Here is a 17,154-nt window from a genome sequence, read left to right as displayed (position 1 = left end):
GAAAAGACTGGTTCTGTTCCCTCTTCAGTTCAGTTGACAGCTACACAAGAGCCACCCATTGGTTCCCAGAAGAAAATCGGAACAAGCAAAGTAAGCAGATGTAGAAGAATGAAGTGTGTATTGTCAGCTCCTGAAATGTCAAATCCAGAGGTACGTGGGGCAGTGTCACCACTTGACTGGTCAGCCTTTGAGGTCTTGAGAAACAGAAGCCAACTAATAAGAGGAAAAAAAAACCAGCAAGACTGCAGGATGTACAGGAAAGCAAGATTCCTTTTTAAGAAGAACTAACAACAGTACTTTCCTCCTTTTACTTTGGAAGAAAAGTAAGAGAATAAATAGTAAGATCTCTGTTCCTAGTACTGCCACTTTTCCTTATTCTAGTTCAAGAGCATATGATGTAAAGTACATCTCACTGGGTCCTAATTTGCATGTCTTCTGGTCTCCTATGTGAGATCTTCCTTCTTGATGACCTTTTCAGAGAAGAGACAAAGGTGAAGCACGCATGTTTTGTTAGGGCCTGATGAAGGCTGGAGGGGAAGGAAGAATGGCTTCTTTCCAAACTGATCACAGTAAAGCTATGTTCACCAGTGACAACAAAATGGAGTTAGTACTGACAGTAGAGTACTCATCTGTTGACAGTACAATCAGTCACACTGGGTTTTTCACCTCCTCCCTCCCCACAGTAACGCTTGGGTATGTCCTTGAATGCTCCCTGGACTTCTTTTTACATGGGCTCAGGTCCTCTGCTAATTTCTTTAGCTTTGGTTTTGTTTGACAAGTAGCTGAATTACCCCAAGTACTACATCCTTACAGTACCAAAACGAAGATGGCATTTGCATCTCCTGCAAATCTTGGTAATATAATTTAAACACTCTTCTTCCATAAACTCATGGAAGAATTTTAAATGCTGCTACTTCAGTTATCATCAGCGGGTATTTAAGCTAATCTGCTTTATGGTGGAAAGGCACTGCAGTATTTTTCCTTGCAAACAGGAATGGAGGCAGTACCACTGGGCATTGCTCTGCTGCCTCAGCCATCTTACTTTTTTTCATTCCTCTGTCAGAAAACAAGCTCCCATAAGCCTGAATCTTTCTCACAAGATTTTGCGAAGGTTTCAGTTTGTCAATCAGCTGTTAATGATACTTCACAGGCAACTTCTTGAGTGCTGCTGAGTGCTACATTCAGTGATCTAAAAAGTTGTTGCAATTAGATCACAGATATTTCAACCTTGTTTACAAGTCTGAAAGACCATCAGTGATAGGAGAAAATAGCCACAGCCTTGTAAGCTGTAGACTCTGCATCCTGGCACTAGAGCCAGTTATTCTAAAGCTTTCTGGAAGCTAGATCAGCCTGCAGTGGAAGAACAAAATAAGAAAAATACCAAGATTTGCATTCTGGAGGGGGAAAAAAGCTGTGCAACTAAATCCCTTCATTTCTTGTACTCTGTTGTTCCTTATTGTGGGCTTGTTCCTTTCTCCAAACTGGATCAGTGTAGAAATGTGGAGACAACTTTAAGAGTTGTAAACTCATTTTGAATGAGCATATTTCCAGTAGTATTTGCAACACCCAAAAAAACCTGATAACAAAAGCTCACAAATCTAGTACAGTAGACTACTAGGAAAAACAGGACAAAAGATGGAGTAAAACAGGCAAGGGCACTCAAAAAGGCACTCAAAGAGACTTGACAACAATTCAGTGTTTTGTTTTTTTGCTTTCCCAACTACCTTTTCTAGGACTTATGTTAGTACTAGGTTTGTTTTTAATCATATGCTCCCTTAAACATAGTCCAAGTGTACTAGTGGATGTTTGTAAAAATTTGAACAAAAAATAAAATCACTCAGGCCATAGACTTGATTCCATATCACATTTCATTGTTACAGTACAGTAAAGAAGAGATTGTTTACTCTTAACTGCTGTAACTGTTCATTATTACTGCCAAGTCTGATGATGTATAAAATTTAGGTATTTCTGCTAATGATTCACTGATAACATATTACATCCTAGAAATGCCTCTTTTCATGCACACGCTTTCAAGAAGACAAAGTTTTAAATTTTTCTGCTGTAGTTAAAGCAACACCAGCATTTAAACCAACTTTACTTTTCCATTGGTTACATATGCAGTGGAAATCATGCCAAGCATGCACAAATCAGCTAGCATTTTACCTGGTGAGGTACGGAAGCGACACTGTCCGGTCATTGGATCATACTCCTGGTTCTCATCAGAGCAGAGGCACAGGAAAGTACCATCGACATTCTCACAGAGGGCTTCGCCACATACTCCACTCAGCATTTCACATTCATTCACATCTGGGGAAAAAAATCCAAAACATAATTCAGACCCATTACTGACAGTTTGTTCTTTTATCTGCTGTATCTGTGCCAATATTGTCTGCCAGATTACAGATGCCATCTCTGGGGAAGGATTAAAAACTCACTAATACCTAAGTAGATTCATAAACAAGTAGTCAGTCCTTTGAAATAAAGGCCCCTGAAAGCCACAGTACAGTTTATAGACTATTGGTGCTGATTAGGTGCTGCTTGTAGTGTACCCTTTTCTTGGGATTTAGGATTCAGACTCATTTTAGTTGTTTTCTTAACTTTCTTCATTATCAAACTTCCACTGAACTCAAGGAGCAAAATGAGTAGATTTCCATGTGATTCAGACTGCACTATGAAAAGAGAATTCCCTTTTCTCCTGAAAGTCCCATTTTCCTCATGAACATCTACTGAACAGTGAATTCCCCAGCCACACTGCCAACATGCACCTCTTGTGTGCATGGCCTCACAGGCTGCTCTGGAACCCACAAGGGTTACACCCAGGTCACCCAGGGAGCCCCTGCCGAACACTGCAAAAGAAAAAACCCCACGTATTTTTAACTTGGATTCCATAAACCTGCTAACTAGTCTACCCTGAAATGCTTTTTTGATTGATGGGAGAGTTGTCTGCTGTTTAAACAAGGGTTACCAAATACTGTCAGGGTCACTTAACTTTACTCTCTTTTCAGTTGCTAAAGTTTACGTTTGAAAATCTACTTTGTCTACTAATGACAGAATTTGAAAATTGTAATTTGTGTATCACAATTCAGAAATTTCTGTAATTAAGCATGGTCTAAAGTGTAACTTGTGAGGCAAGGTTTCAGCCTTTTTACCTCTTACCCAGCAAGAATGAAAATCTAGTCATATGACCAAATGTTGATTTTTCTGTATTTTTATATAAATATGCATTTTAACTTATGGTTTGCTCAGCAATTTTAAAATGTACTTAGATTTTTCTTTATCTTTTTGCTGGATTCCTGTCATGAGGAATAAGTCATCTTTGTGGAACATTGCCTGGCCAGGAACTAAAGAGACTTACTTTATCCTAAAATTGTTTTGGTAGATAACTGGCATCAAAATTTCTAAGAGTATTTTATATTACATAGTGTATACAAGAAAAAAACCTAAGACATTATTTTCTGGTGCAGAATCACTTCACTGGCAACTCAAAATTAAATTTAGTTTCACACCAGTTTTTGCTTTCCTTTTTTTTTTGTTCTTTCTTTGCTTCATTTGTTTTAATCCATGAAAAGTCACTGTATGCAAAAATATACACTGGTATGTTGCAACATAAGTGCCAAATGGCATAAAGAATTTTGTAATAAAACTGTTTAATATATTAGAAAACACATACAAACACTTCTGTAAAGCTTCTAACCCCTCCTCTGTGCTTGGTATTCCATTTAGGTCTCTGTTCCTAGTAAATGTGTTTCATCCTGAGTCTGGTTTGAAGACATTGCTTAATGAATACCTTTCCTTGATCTGGTATTAATTTTATATTAGAAACTTGTGCTGCCTCAGATGGTTCTCAGGTCCAACCATCACTATTAACAACAGATCTGGAAAGCTATTACTCACAACAGAAGTGTGCAGTATTTACACATCTACAAAATCTCACATCTTTTCATGGTGATAGGTGTCTTTCCTGGAGCTCAAAGCCAATGTTAAAATCTGTTCAAATACGATGTGCCTAGGGAGGTATGCCATCTAATTCAGACTGGCTGTACCACATGCCAGATGTTATTTCCTGTAGGGGGTAGTACACAGTTCTGGTTATTCAGCTAAGAGACTAAACAGATGTTGCATTTAAATAGGCTAAAGTATGAAATTCAATCTATATTTGTGAATGGTCCTGATGTGCAGAAATAGTGGGTTTTCTTGGTTTTTCTTAAAGAGATAAAATGAGTGGCTTAGCTTATTTGCTGTTGGTTTCCATTCAATCCTAATAACAGGTTCTCATTAAACGGATACACAGTTAAGCTCCCATCTGGCACAAAGTTCAGTGAGTAAAGCACAGCTCAACCTTATTTTACTAGTAAGTGGTCCAACTTTAACAAAAAATGACAGAAAACAAAAATGTTGTTGTGAAAACGTGTTTTGCTTATATGCTGGTTTTTGCTCACTAGAACCTTGCAGGAATGACTACTTGCACCTAAGAACTCACCCGTACACCCTTGCCCATCCTGCGCGTCCTGATACCCTTGGTAACAAAGGCATCGGTAGGAGCCATCCATATTTTCACAGAATCCATGACTGCCACATATTGTGCCATTCGCACATTCATCAACATCTGCAAGGAAGAATTTTAACATCAGACAGGCCTTGCGACAGTCAAAGGCAGACATTCACAAAGAGTGCAGAAAAACAACAGATGGGCCATTTTTGCAAACGGATGCAGTGATGTCCCTCTGTACATTGGGAAGGAAAATACAAAGGACAAGACACAAACATCTCATGTAACCACATGTACGATTTGAAGAAATTGTTTCAGTGTTAACTTTGCAGGAAATACCTTATGTCAGACAATGGTTTTGGTCAACTGTTTCCTATCTGTTTCACCAAACCTGCCAATCATGGCATGATGCTACGTACCACAGAGTAAGACATAGTTTAAATATGACTATCTCTCGGACTGACTTAGAGATTCTGCCAGTTTAGCGCTATACAGTCAACAACATGTGTGAAACTGAACCCACTGTGCCTACAAGAAGAGTTCAACGGTATGGTTGCATCCATTGTGCAGAAGTGCTGCAAAGATCTCATTCTGGCTCTCAGCACAGAAGATAATTTCATGGTGCATGTCTAAGTGGTAAATATCTGTGAAGTGAGCCTTCTGGCTTTAATCCTGTAAGTTTACACGTACGAATAATCTTACTCAAGTAGGCAAAGTAATTACAATGCCTGCATGCTTTCTGTACTGGTCCTGTCATTTGTAGTTCCCGTTTGTGGTTTACTGGCCTTACAGGTAAGAGTCACTTGCATGACCAAGTCTGTTCTTTGACTAAGCTGCCCATCAAACTATAATGAAGCAGAGCTGCTTGTGGCAGAACATAGTTTATTTTTGTAAGTGTATTACAAGGGCTAGGAATGTTTTATTTTTATCTTCACTCAAAGAAAGACCTAAACCCAAGGCCCTGACCACCTGTGGTCGTTAAAGATGTCATGGTATGTTTTTCAGGAGGAAGAATGTTAACTGAAACTGAGAACTTGCTAGGATACTAGGATTAGTACCTTCTGCCTTCTAAATTCCTCTGCAGTTTGAAGCAGAGAAATTATTGCTATATTTCTTTCCTAGAAACCATTATGACTGTTAAGTAAGGTTGCTGTCTGCTTGGAATTACCTTCTGCACTGTGCCTCAGGGGTAATTAAATTTTAAATGGTGAATAAAGTGATTCACTTTTGATTTATCTGGGTACTAGCTACTATCATTAATTCTGCGCATTAGAGTAGACCTTCATGTGATGGAGCCTACCATCATTCTACCTCCAGTGAAGGCCTTAGGCACTCACTGAACTAAAGAGCTGGTGGGACTGAATCCTATGTTGCCACAGAGGGCTTCTTTGAACAGGTAAGCAGCACTGCTGCTTGGTGTTTTTCTGAAAGGAGAGAGTAGGACTCAAACGTAGTCCTGTCTACTCCTACAGCTCTTCACAGCTGTGTCAAACAAAGGCCTAGAAAAGTCAGCAAAGATGCACTTAATTCTTCTCCTGACAGTGCTCACCAAGCAAGGACATTATTACTTTTAGATTTTCTTACACTCAGCTGAAAAGGAATTTTTGGTCTTTGAACCTCATGGTCACAGCTCCCCAGGCTATCCAAATTTGAGCAGCATGTCATTACCACCCACACAGGTTACCTGTTGTGCTGCCCTCTTGCTCCCCTAAGTGCTCAAATTCATCCACACATACTTCCGTCTGCCTCAGGGAGAGGCTTTTTGGGGGTCCTGAAAAACACCTTTTCGTATGTGCTGTGGTTGGGGTTTGAACAAGTTTAGAATCACATATAGGTTTTTAAGGCTAAAAGAGACTATCTAAAACCTCTTAAATAGGTTAAAAAACTGTCTCTGGCAATTTCTGTACCAATGGAGTAAATTGTGGTCCCAATGACCACAATTGTAACCCCCCTGCTCCAAAAAAAAAAAAAAGAGGGGGGTCTGGTCCCTGCCTCTTGCTGCTGTGCACTATACCTGGATAACATACCTTATTTTAACATTTAGTCTCATGTGATCATCAGAGTTTCACATATCTGGACAAAAAAATCTGAATACTCCATCTCTGATTCAGAAAACCACATTAAGAAAAGTTAAGAAAAGGAATTCAAAATGAGTGAACAATGGTGGATTGACACCCAGGAATTTAAGACAACAGACAATAATGCAGTGTTCGTATTTTCAGTGGCCAACTATAGTTTAATAAAAAAGTTCCTGAGCCACAGGACAGTTACTCTGTTAAAAGCCTAGACAGAAGAAACTACAACTGGGGATTTTAAAATTACCTAAATTACAGTATTTCTCTTACTTAATAGCTAAACGTTAAAGGAAACAGATAGGGGAATGGATCATGCAGCTGGTTCTCCAAAGGTAAACTAAGGTCATTGACTAAAAAGCTGCAGAAACAAAACTTGTGATTGTAGCAAGTGTCCTGATTTAGTATATAATATAGCCATGGAAGACGGTTTTGTTTTTAAAAAGTATGCAGTCTGAACATGACTGGATCTTTCAGTGTATGGGAAATTGCAGAGAAGGTCCAAGCACTAAATATTTTTCCTTGTCTAGACAGCTCACTCAAAGGACTCCTGTTTTACAGCCGGAAAGGGCATTTGTTTCTTTAATCACCCTGTAAAGCTTGAGGCTTGTAATCAGCAATTCTCTTGCTATATGGAGACAAAGCAAGGGGAAAAACTAAAAATATGAAACTAATAGGTCCTATGCCTATGCAATGACTAAAGCAGTTCTCTGTAATTACAACCTGTTTTAGAATCCATGACTCAGTGCTGCCTGCTTTAATCAAAACTCTTTTGATGTAGCATCACCACGATCTAAAGAAAGGCAAAACGTGGGCACTCAAGCGCATTCCCATCCCGCTCAACAGTGTATTCCTGTTTTCTGCCAACCTGAACAAGATGAAGGCATACTTAACCTCAGGCATGATATTTAAATCTCACTGAAATCTACTTACATGGCAAAGTCTCTGGAAGAGGAACTGTTTCCTAGGACAGTTTTGTACAGTGCTTAGGGGAACAGAGCTCTGATTCTGAGACTTCCAGGGCTGCCCATAACACCCATACATAAAAATCACTGTCATGAGAAAATTAGAAAAATGAATTTTTGAATAAAGACTTTGGCCATTTAGAGGCAATAACGCTTGATGGTCATTCCACCATTGCGATAATGTGGGTAAGAAAGAGATTCTTGTTTCTCCCTTTTAGTTCTTACTTCTCTAGCCAGCCTCCAGATAAGAAGTAGTTGATGCCCTAAAACATCTCTATCAGCAAATTTGAGAAGGCTGGTGAAGTCTGTGATTACTCATTGTGAAACAAGAAGGTAGCTCACAGAGGCACACTCTGGAGATGCATACTTGAATCTGTTTGGCAGAAGCCTGAGCTATCTTCAGTATTTAACCAGAGATTTGGTGAAGCTAACAAGTTGTCTACTGCATAAAATTCACTCCATGTAACAGATAATACTCTGCCCCAAAAGGAGTCCTAGATTTGCCATACCCTTTTCCTAAAGCTGCCTTGTCTTCCCTGTAGATGGCTGGAATTATGGTTGTGATGTGCAGTTACAGCAAACATCTACTCTCTTAAAATGTCTTTGGTGGCAGAGGTAACAGTTATGCACTGTTCACAGCTCTGCTCTTTGTCTCCCTGATCTTCAGACTTCTTAGGTATGCAGTCATCTTAAACAATGGACAATGTAGCATCTTTGTGTACAGATTTGTAAGTTATTCTTTGATCGCAGAATGATCTGTGGATGCTCCGTGCAAGGCTCAGATGGGTGACCTATTCAGTGGACAAGGAAAGGAGAACAGGATACAAGATAGTAAGTGAAGGGAAAGGAAGAAGCAGAGCTCTGGTTGGTGGGATGTGTAAGTTTTTTTGGAGTGCCTATTGAGGCAAGCAGTGAAGGTCAGGGCTTGGAGCAGAGAGAGAAAAGTGAGGGAGCCACTGAGAGACATTCAGGATTGGACATGGAGACAGAAGAGGCGCTTGGGGCAGGGTATTGACTTAAGCATCAGAAAACCTCTAACTTGGGTTTTTGCCAACACAGTTGACTAGCAGCCAACTGGGTAGAACGCTGCCTTTACAGGAACCCCAGATTGCTCAACAGGGAGCTAGGGAGCACTCCAAGAGCCTCCTGTTCAGCGAGTGTGGTGCAGCCAAATTGCTGAGTCTGGGGCCAGGTGGCAGTGGAATGTCACCGCTACAACAAAAGTTTGTCTACACCTTGGAAGAAGACACAGTCTCCACAGCTGTTCAGTTTACTTTGGCCAATGGCCATAAAAACTCCATACCAGGACTGAACCATGTGGGGTTCTTAAATGTTTTATGTTGTTGTTTCTGACTTTTCAAAAAAACGAGTCAAACTCATACAAAACCAGTCTGGAGATATGGAAAATATACTCCAGGTACAGAGAGGCGTCTGAGCCCAGCAAAATTTCCTTAGGTTCTTTCTCTGATGGTATAAACAGTTACTCTCACTCACTTAACTAGAAGTAAATTCACAGAGGCACATAGTGTAAAGAACAGTAGCTGCTGCGGCTGGAAGCCACATCCTTTTGCAGTACCTGGAATTTCAGACATTCCGTTTGTTTCTGATCCTTTTGGTTTGTCTTGCCTTTTCACATGAAGCTGACACCACTACAAATATTTAAAACCGATGCCATCAGTGCTCCCTTCAAATGAGTTTTTTCAACTCTAGAATTGTTTTTATTAAAATGACAGAATGGAGAAACTAATAGGGGCAGAAGAGGAGTGCTGTGGCTTCAGAAGACTAGAAGTACCCTTGCTTTGCCAAGTTATTAAAATACTTTTCCAAGTGCTGAATATAAAGTCTGATCTGTATTCCATACACACCACCAATTACTTGTGAAGCACATTCAACTGTTTTTGTACTTGTTGTTTTATTCTTCATTAAAAAGTTCCAAAACTACTCACAATCCTTGAAATAAGATCTTGTGATTTCATCTTTTTCTATTTAGTAGAAGTTTGGCTTTTTTGTTCTAATGGAGATTAACTTTGTAGTACTTCATCATATGCGATGGTAACCCTTCCCTGGGAACTGTATTACTTTATTAACTGTCAGAGATCCAGACAGAGGGGCTCATTGTTTCTGGTACATCCCCTAAAATTAGATTCCACAGACTTTTTTTTTTTTAAGTTGTGTTTCTATTCAGTTCCGCCTTTTTTAATTTCAGAGAGTTTGATTTCACAAGGTTAATAACTGTTCTTCTAACTTTGGTTTGGAATAAAGTGTTTGGTTTCTACTAAGAGCAGGCTGGATTCTTCCCTGACCACTTTTTTTTTTTTTTTTTCAGCTACGCTCAACAGTGAGGCAAAACACCTGCTACTACTTTTCTTTTAGAGAAACTGAAGATATTTACCTATACCCTTCCTAAATACTGGGTGAAATGTATACATGCTGCCAAAAGAGTCCATGAACATGCTTTAGAATTATCCCCATTCCTTGAAATCACAAAATACTGCCTTGCCCATCAATCACTGGAGTTACTCAGATTCTCTCTCCCTAGCCTACTTGACCAGGCCTTTGACTTGGCAGTAAGAGAATGTTTCTTTCAACTTATGCCATGATTACAAAATAAAGTAAATGTTTAGAGAGGAAAAGCACCAAAAATACTGCAGGATGTTTTTTAGTTATCAATAACAATTAAAACACCAATAGGGTGTTTGATGTCATGCTATATCTAAATACATAGCACGTATTCCCTTACATCAACATAACAGTATTCTTGCCAGCAGTGTATTTCATTTCATTAGATATTATATTACTAACTATACGGCAGGTTATATGCCAGCTCATATAATAATGCTATAGTGCTGTTTTTCCTCCGGTAAAAGTAGGGGGAGTAAATGCAACAGTTAGACAGAAGTTTCAATACACATCCTCCACCGAAGGAAGAAACTTTTCACTATCCCTAAGTGAACTATGAGAAGAGCTGGCCCATGAAAACCAATCACATGTGGATTTACTGGGCTATAATTTGGGATAGGGAACAGCTTGCTTACTTCTTGGATGCTTGAGATCCACTACCCATAGGTTTTAATACCAAGCTATCACCTGCTCAGTGCTTTCCTCTGTATGCATCCTGCCAAACTACTACCATATAATTTTTTCCCCTTCTGAACTTTTCCCACAAGGCTTCTTGTCTTGAACAGTCTCTCATCCACAAGAACAGCTGTTCTTCACCCAGTTAGGGAAATTTTTGTTTTATGTCGGCATCACTGACTGACTACACAAAGCCACGTATCTTTTTGGTATCATTGAGCACAAGTCTCCTATTTTAAATTCAGTGCAGGAGAGCAGCATCATTAGCAAGTGTGTGCATTCCATTAGCAACAGGTTATATTCTCATGCTATAACCAAATAAAAATCCTAGTTACACCTAAATTCTAGGCTCCTGGTTGATGTTTCTCACCAGGGTTATTACTGGAGCAGCTTTTACAACCTTGTATGAAAAATACCTGTATAAGCATACCTGCATACATTTACAAAGAATAAGCTGGCTTTAGCACTGTAAAGATCTAATTACTGCCATTTACTCTGTTTCTACGATTTCAAAATGCCTGAGGTTCTATCATAGATAGCATTCTACTACAATTTCTCACTAGAGTTACTTCTGTTGTATGGATGCTTCATCTGCATCTTTTGAAAAAAAAAGTCTTGACAAACAAGGTTCTGTTGTCTCACACACAGCAATGAGAACATTCAGGCAGCTCAGGCTTGCTGCTAATGCACCTAAGAAGCTTTAAATTAAATAACCCTAAATATTTATGGCAGGAAGGTCTTACCCACTGAAGCTTATCAGAAGCCTGAGTTCCAAACTCACTTTACATGCATTTTATATGTATTTATTCCTTCCATCCTTGCTATAAGATAGAAATAATTTCCCATCTGTGAATAGGTTTTCGTATTATTATAGTTGTCCACTGGTTTCATGTATCTTAACATAAGAATATCATTCCCTCCTTTGCCATCATTTGCCATAGTTAGGTTAATATTCCTTCTTTTTAACTAATTTCTTTTACTCAAAAAAATATAATCCAATGTTAAGATAGCAAAATTATTAAATATCAAGAAAAGTAAAACACAGGTTGTAAAAAAAACCCCAATAACTTCATTATGTTGCCTATTTTTTACATTTCCTGTTGTACTACTTATGATTCAAACAGCAACATAGCACTCCATGCATTTACGACAAAAAGAATGAAGGGCCCTTAGGTGGCAGATTGCAGAGTTAATAGTGGTTTTGGGGGTATTAGACCCAAACTGACTACTTTTCTCACCCAACTAATAACAGCAAATCAATGGGAATGCATTATTGTAACTTGTCTCACCTTCACATGTTCGGCCATCTGCAGACACAGAAAAGCCCCGCTCACATATGCACTGGTAAGAACCATCCGTGTTGAGACACTCCCCATGAGGTGAACAGAGGTCAGATCTCTCACATTCATTGATATCTGAAAACACAGAGACAAAAATAGCTTTGCAAATCATCATACCCTTAGTGTTAAAAAGGTCTTAAAAGCAGCTTTTATTTCCACCAGCTATGTAAATAGCTACGTAAACGGGGCTTATTTTCCAGAGTAACCAAATCTTCTGGGATCATTCTTAAACTATGCAAAGGCATCAGTATGTTCTGCTGCATCATACTCTCACTATATCACTCTCTGAGATGAGGATGACCAGATGAGAGTGATTGGTGAGATATCAGTATAAGCTCCATACTAGCCAAAATTTCTTCTGTGTTAGGGGAATTCTCAGATGGCTCCATCTCACTGCTTTTTGATTGCTGCATGCTGGTCAACTTGTGCATCTGGCTCCATGTGTCACCAGCAGGTCTGGAGCTGCATCTTTCCCAGTAGGCTGATTTTATATAATTTAAAGCCAAATGCTCTTTTTTGCTGATGGGGAATGGGAATGGTCCCAAAAGGTTGCTATATAAAAGTCTGTCATCATTGCTTTTTTTTTAAAAAAAGCTTAGAAAGCATTTTTCAAACACTGCCTTTCAGACTTGTGAATCTGAAAAACAAACATTTCTTTCTGACCGATGTCTCATCTTAACAACAAAACCTGTCATCAGAACTTAAGGACTGCATTCGTTCATTAAGGAGGTACCACTTCCACAGGAATTACCATTCACATTGTAATTGCACTTTTGTATTTTGCTTTACAAAAACCTATTAAGAAGTTTTCAGTACCGTCCTGAGATGAAACACAAATTTACAAACAAAACTTACATATGCCTTATTCATCCATCATCACAGATACTAGAATTTCTTATTCTTAACTGTGTCTTTTGTTGCTTAGTTTCTGGCCATTGTTACAGCCATACAAAATGCATGAAAGTAGACAGTAATTTTGATAGACTAGAAAATGATGATTTCAACACCATCATTTCAAGATCCATGACATCCATTATAGAATTTTCTTTAGGTACAGACTGATTCTGTCCTGTGTGTAAACCTTCCAGGCCAGTACCCTGAAGTCATGGCACATATGTGGAAAGAACAGAGGCAGCTCAGGGAAGGGTAGTATCTGTATGAGGTGCACAGGGAAAAGTCAGTGCACTGCGCTTCATGCAACACCTACATGTATAAAGTTTTCTCTGAATTCATAGTCAATGCAGACCAATGACATACTTCCTGAAGCTCTCTGAAAGGCGGGTAAGGTGGGAGATCAGCAATGACAAGGACAATATGGTACCTTCTCAGGACTCACACTATTCTCAAGACTAAGCTGTCAGTTTCTTAAAACTGCCAAAAAAATACTGGAAACCAAACCAGCTGATTACGCAAGGTAGAATGATGTATTAAAAGATAGGAAAACAAAATTAACAATGTTAGGGAAATAGAGTATAATTCATCTGAAAAAGCAAACTGCATACTTTCCAATGTTTTGGACTCTTTTTCAACTTTGCTCCTTACCAAAACGAATGTTCCTAATTTCTAGTCTAGTCCAGATTCAACTTGCAAACACTGCATTCTGTGATAAATTTGCCAGTTTAATTCAACAGCTCTCTACTTTCTATTATGGTTTCCTTTGAACATAATAAGCCTATGATCAAGTCACCTCTCATTTTTTTCTTCAACAAAATAAACAGTTTAAAAACATTCAATCCTTACTCCCCCAGCCCATCAGCATTTTTGGGTTCATCTCTGACTCTCCTCAGCTGATAAGCATCCATTTTGCATTGTGGGCACCAGAATGTCAGTGTACAACAATGTGCCAAGAGCAGCTGTATCAGTGCAAAATAGAGATAAACAAACTTTGCTTACTCCTGCTGGATATTCTGATTTTTCAATCTTCTGGGGAGTGCATTAGTCCTACTGGCCACAGGTTTGCACTGGAAGCTCATATTCAGCTGACTGTCTCTGACCCCTACATCCTTCTCAGTGACTGTGTCCCAGAAGGAAGTCCACTGTCCTACAAGCATGACTAAGATTCCTTCTTCAATATAGAACTGGATATATTGAAACACATATTGTTTGCTCATACCCAGTATACCATATGATCAAGATCACTCTGCACTAGTGGCCTATTATCCGGATCTTTTACCATGCCCCTAATCACTCCAGGTAAATTCTCTCAAAAATTTTATGTTTTTTCTTGCTATTACAGAACTCTGACAAAACTAACTTTCAGTCATTTAAAAATGTCTCAGTTTAGCTGCTGCTTAAAATATTTTTAAGGTACTGTTGAAATTTAAAGAAGTCATCATTTACGATACAAGTATGACTGGTTTTGTCCAGTACCAAATACAGGGCAAGAAAATATACTGACAATTTCCATCTTTGACAAATAAAGATTCTACTATTGCATCCTGTAACAGCTTAACAACAAGTAGTCAACACAGTAAAAAAAGTGTAACCATACTTAATTCTGCTAGCCAAAGATCTCTTTTTATGTTCTTTCGCTGTGTCTAGTTCTTTGCTATTCTAACTTGTCAGTATTCATTGTTATCAACTCCTACTTTCTTCCACTTGTTTTGATATTGATCTGGCTATTTCTCAAGCAGTTTCACTCCCCTCAGAGCAAGTTGTTATTTTTCAGTGTTGCTGGTCTTCTTTCTCAAGTGTGGCTCTCTTACCTGAAATGATTTCCAATTTTCATTCACATTTTTCTGTTAAAAATACTGTCTGTCCCTTAGTTGGCTCCTAACTGCTTTCAGATTTGTTATATTTATCCATTTAAAACATGAAGCCTATACACTACTACTTTACATAGTGGAGTGAAGAGAATAGAGTGGTATCAAAACTGGCATTGATTTATAGCTTGTGATGAATTCTCTTTTATCTGCTAAAGCAAGGTCTAATACAGCACTTCCGTACATTGAATGCAACATTTTCTGAATTAGAAAGCAGTCACATAGAATACTCAGAACTTTTACAGGGCATTTACTGTTGGTTGCACAAGATCTTCAACATAGATCAGCTGGAATACAGTCTCTCAGCTCAAGTCTAAAACGTGCATAAGAGAGCAGCCAAAGCAAAGTCCAGTCTCCTGGTCTTCCAGTCATTTAGAGCACAAACACATGATCGCTTCCCAGCTCTGATACCATGGTTCTTGTCTCAAAAAAACAGATGGCAAATGGGATTCATGAGGCATGCCTGGCTGTTGTGCCAGCATGGAGTTGGGATCGTTCAGAACTAAAACCTGGGAAGTATTTTTCTGGGTTTGGCAATGCTGACTCAGCCTCAGATAACACATTCTCTTCCTCCCCACCCATTCTCCACAAAGCACTGCAAGTATTTTAGAGGTGAGAGAGGTTTATCTAATGTGACTTGACGCTAACTAAACTGCTCTTCCTGTTACATCACTGATTCACAAACATAGAAAGTTCTGTCAAAATAAGCGTTTCCAGGATCTGCAAAAATGCAGCACTGTATCTCTGTTAGTTCTAATACAGATTCTCTTTCAAGTTATGAAGGCTGAGATTTCAGCCTCGTGAAATAATTTCTCAGCATATATTTACATAGAGAAATATAAAGGAGAAGAGTAAAAAAGTACTACAAATGATAAATTAGTTTCTCTTCCTTAGCAAGATCTGTGACTATCACGAGTTATGCTTACAAACTTGCACATTTATAATAATGATACAGGTATTTTTTATAGCTATATCATACCTTGACATCCCCTATTTGCTATCTGCTGGAAACCATCTGGACAGGTGCATTTATAAGACCCATTAGTATTCATGCAGTTTCCTCCAAGGCAAATATCACTGTCTTGAAGGCATTCATCAACATCTGAAATAAAAATGTAACTGAATTATTAGATGATGTAAAAACTGATGAAACTTTTAATAGTGATACTTTTATACTGATGTAGCAACTTGAAGCTACAATGCCCTTTAACAACTGCGTGCGTGTGTGGAAATCAAGTTTACTACACTTTAAGATGTCCTTTTAATTTCCCTTTCATGATATCATCAAATTTCTTGTATTTCTAGAGAGCTTTAAAATTTGAGTTTGTATGTCATTTATTCCTAGCAAATACATCTAACATGTGCCATCTGCATCTCTCATGAAAGCTATCATAACAGATCTTTATACCACCTTCTACCCTACTATAATGGTGACTGTGGTGTTACAGTAATGCAGTGTTGTGGTTAACCCTGAGTCAGCAACTAAGCACCACGCAGCCACTCGCTCACTTTTCCCTTACCCAGTGGGATGAGGGAGAGAATCGGGAAAAAAAGTAAAACTCATGGGCTGAGATAAAGACAGTTTAATACGACAGAAAGAAAGATGATAATAATATTAGTAATAATAATAGTAAAAGAATTGGAATATACACAAGTGATGCACAATGCAGTTGCTCACCACTCGCCAACTGATGCCCAGTTAGTTCCCGAGCAGTGATCCTCCCCCCGCGAACTCCTCCCAGTTTATATACTGCGCATGATGTCCCATGGTATGGAATACCCCTTTGGCCAGTTTAGGTCAGCTGCCCTGGCTGTGTCCCCTCCCAGCTTCTTGTGCCCCTCCAGCCTTCTTGCTGGCTGGGCATGAGAAGCTGAAAAATCCTTGATTTAGTATAAACCTTACTTAGCAACAACTGAAAACATCAGTGTGTTATCAACATTCTTCTCATACTAAATCCAAAACACAGCACTATACCAGCTACTAGAAAGAAAATTAACTCTATCCCAGCCAAAATCAGGACAAGTAGCTAAAAAGAAATCCAAGCAGCTGTACCTTTAGAAGACAGACACAAACATTGCCTACTAATACAAAGTTGTAGTTTGCAATATGCATTTTTGGACATGTTTAGACCACTACACAGAGATCCCTGAGTCGGAAGTGACCTGGCTCAGTTGTCCCCCAGGGTACAGGCAAGCCCAAGCATAGCTGCTGTGTCACACCAGACAAGACGTGCCTGTGGAGACTACTCACAAAACAACCATGTGGACAGGAGGCTTGTAGGACAGGGACTACACTGTGCATCCTGCTGTGCTAACGGTTACTTTTTCATGCAGTTCATGCAATGCAATACAGCCATTTTGCAGGCTTAGCAGCTTGGCATGAAGCTGCTTTTGCACAGTGCTGCACCCAAGCCATAGATCCAGCAGCAGAGTCAGGGCATGCAGGGTCTA

General features: G+C 39.0%; 1 protein-coding gene across 7 annotated transcripts in view; it reads right to left on the bottom strand.

Moving 5' to 3' along the window:
- LTBP1 (latent transforming growth factor beta binding protein 1) overlaps positions 1-17,154 on the bottom strand; it is a 211,174-nt gene that overhangs the window by 30,300 nt on the left and 163,720 nt on the right. For 6 of the 7 annotated variants that reach the window (XM_075043130.1, XM_075043129.1, XM_075043126.1 and 3 more), the window contains 4 exons: positions 15,683-15,805; positions 11,891-12,016; positions 4,481-4,606; positions 2,164-2,307 (listed from right to left, as the gene is read on the bottom strand). In XM_075043130.1, coding sequence (XP_074899231.1) covers positions 2,164-2,307; positions 4,481-4,606; positions 11,891-12,016; positions 15,683-15,805 — 519 coding nt within the window. The remainder of the gene's footprint in view (positions 1-2,163; positions 2,308-4,480; positions 4,607-11,890; positions 12,017-15,682; positions 15,806-17,154) is intronic. The other variant, XM_075043128.1, reaches the window with a different exon arrangement.

This window comes from Buteo buteo, chromosome 12, assembly GCF_964188355.1.
Source record: "Buteo buteo chromosome 12, bButBut1.hap1.1, whole genome shotgun sequence".
Taxonomy (NCBI): Eukaryota; Metazoa; Chordata; class Aves; order Accipitriformes; family Accipitridae; genus Buteo; species Buteo buteo.
Note: the sequence above shows the minus strand (reverse complement) of the source record. Positions and strands in the feature narration are given on the sequence as shown.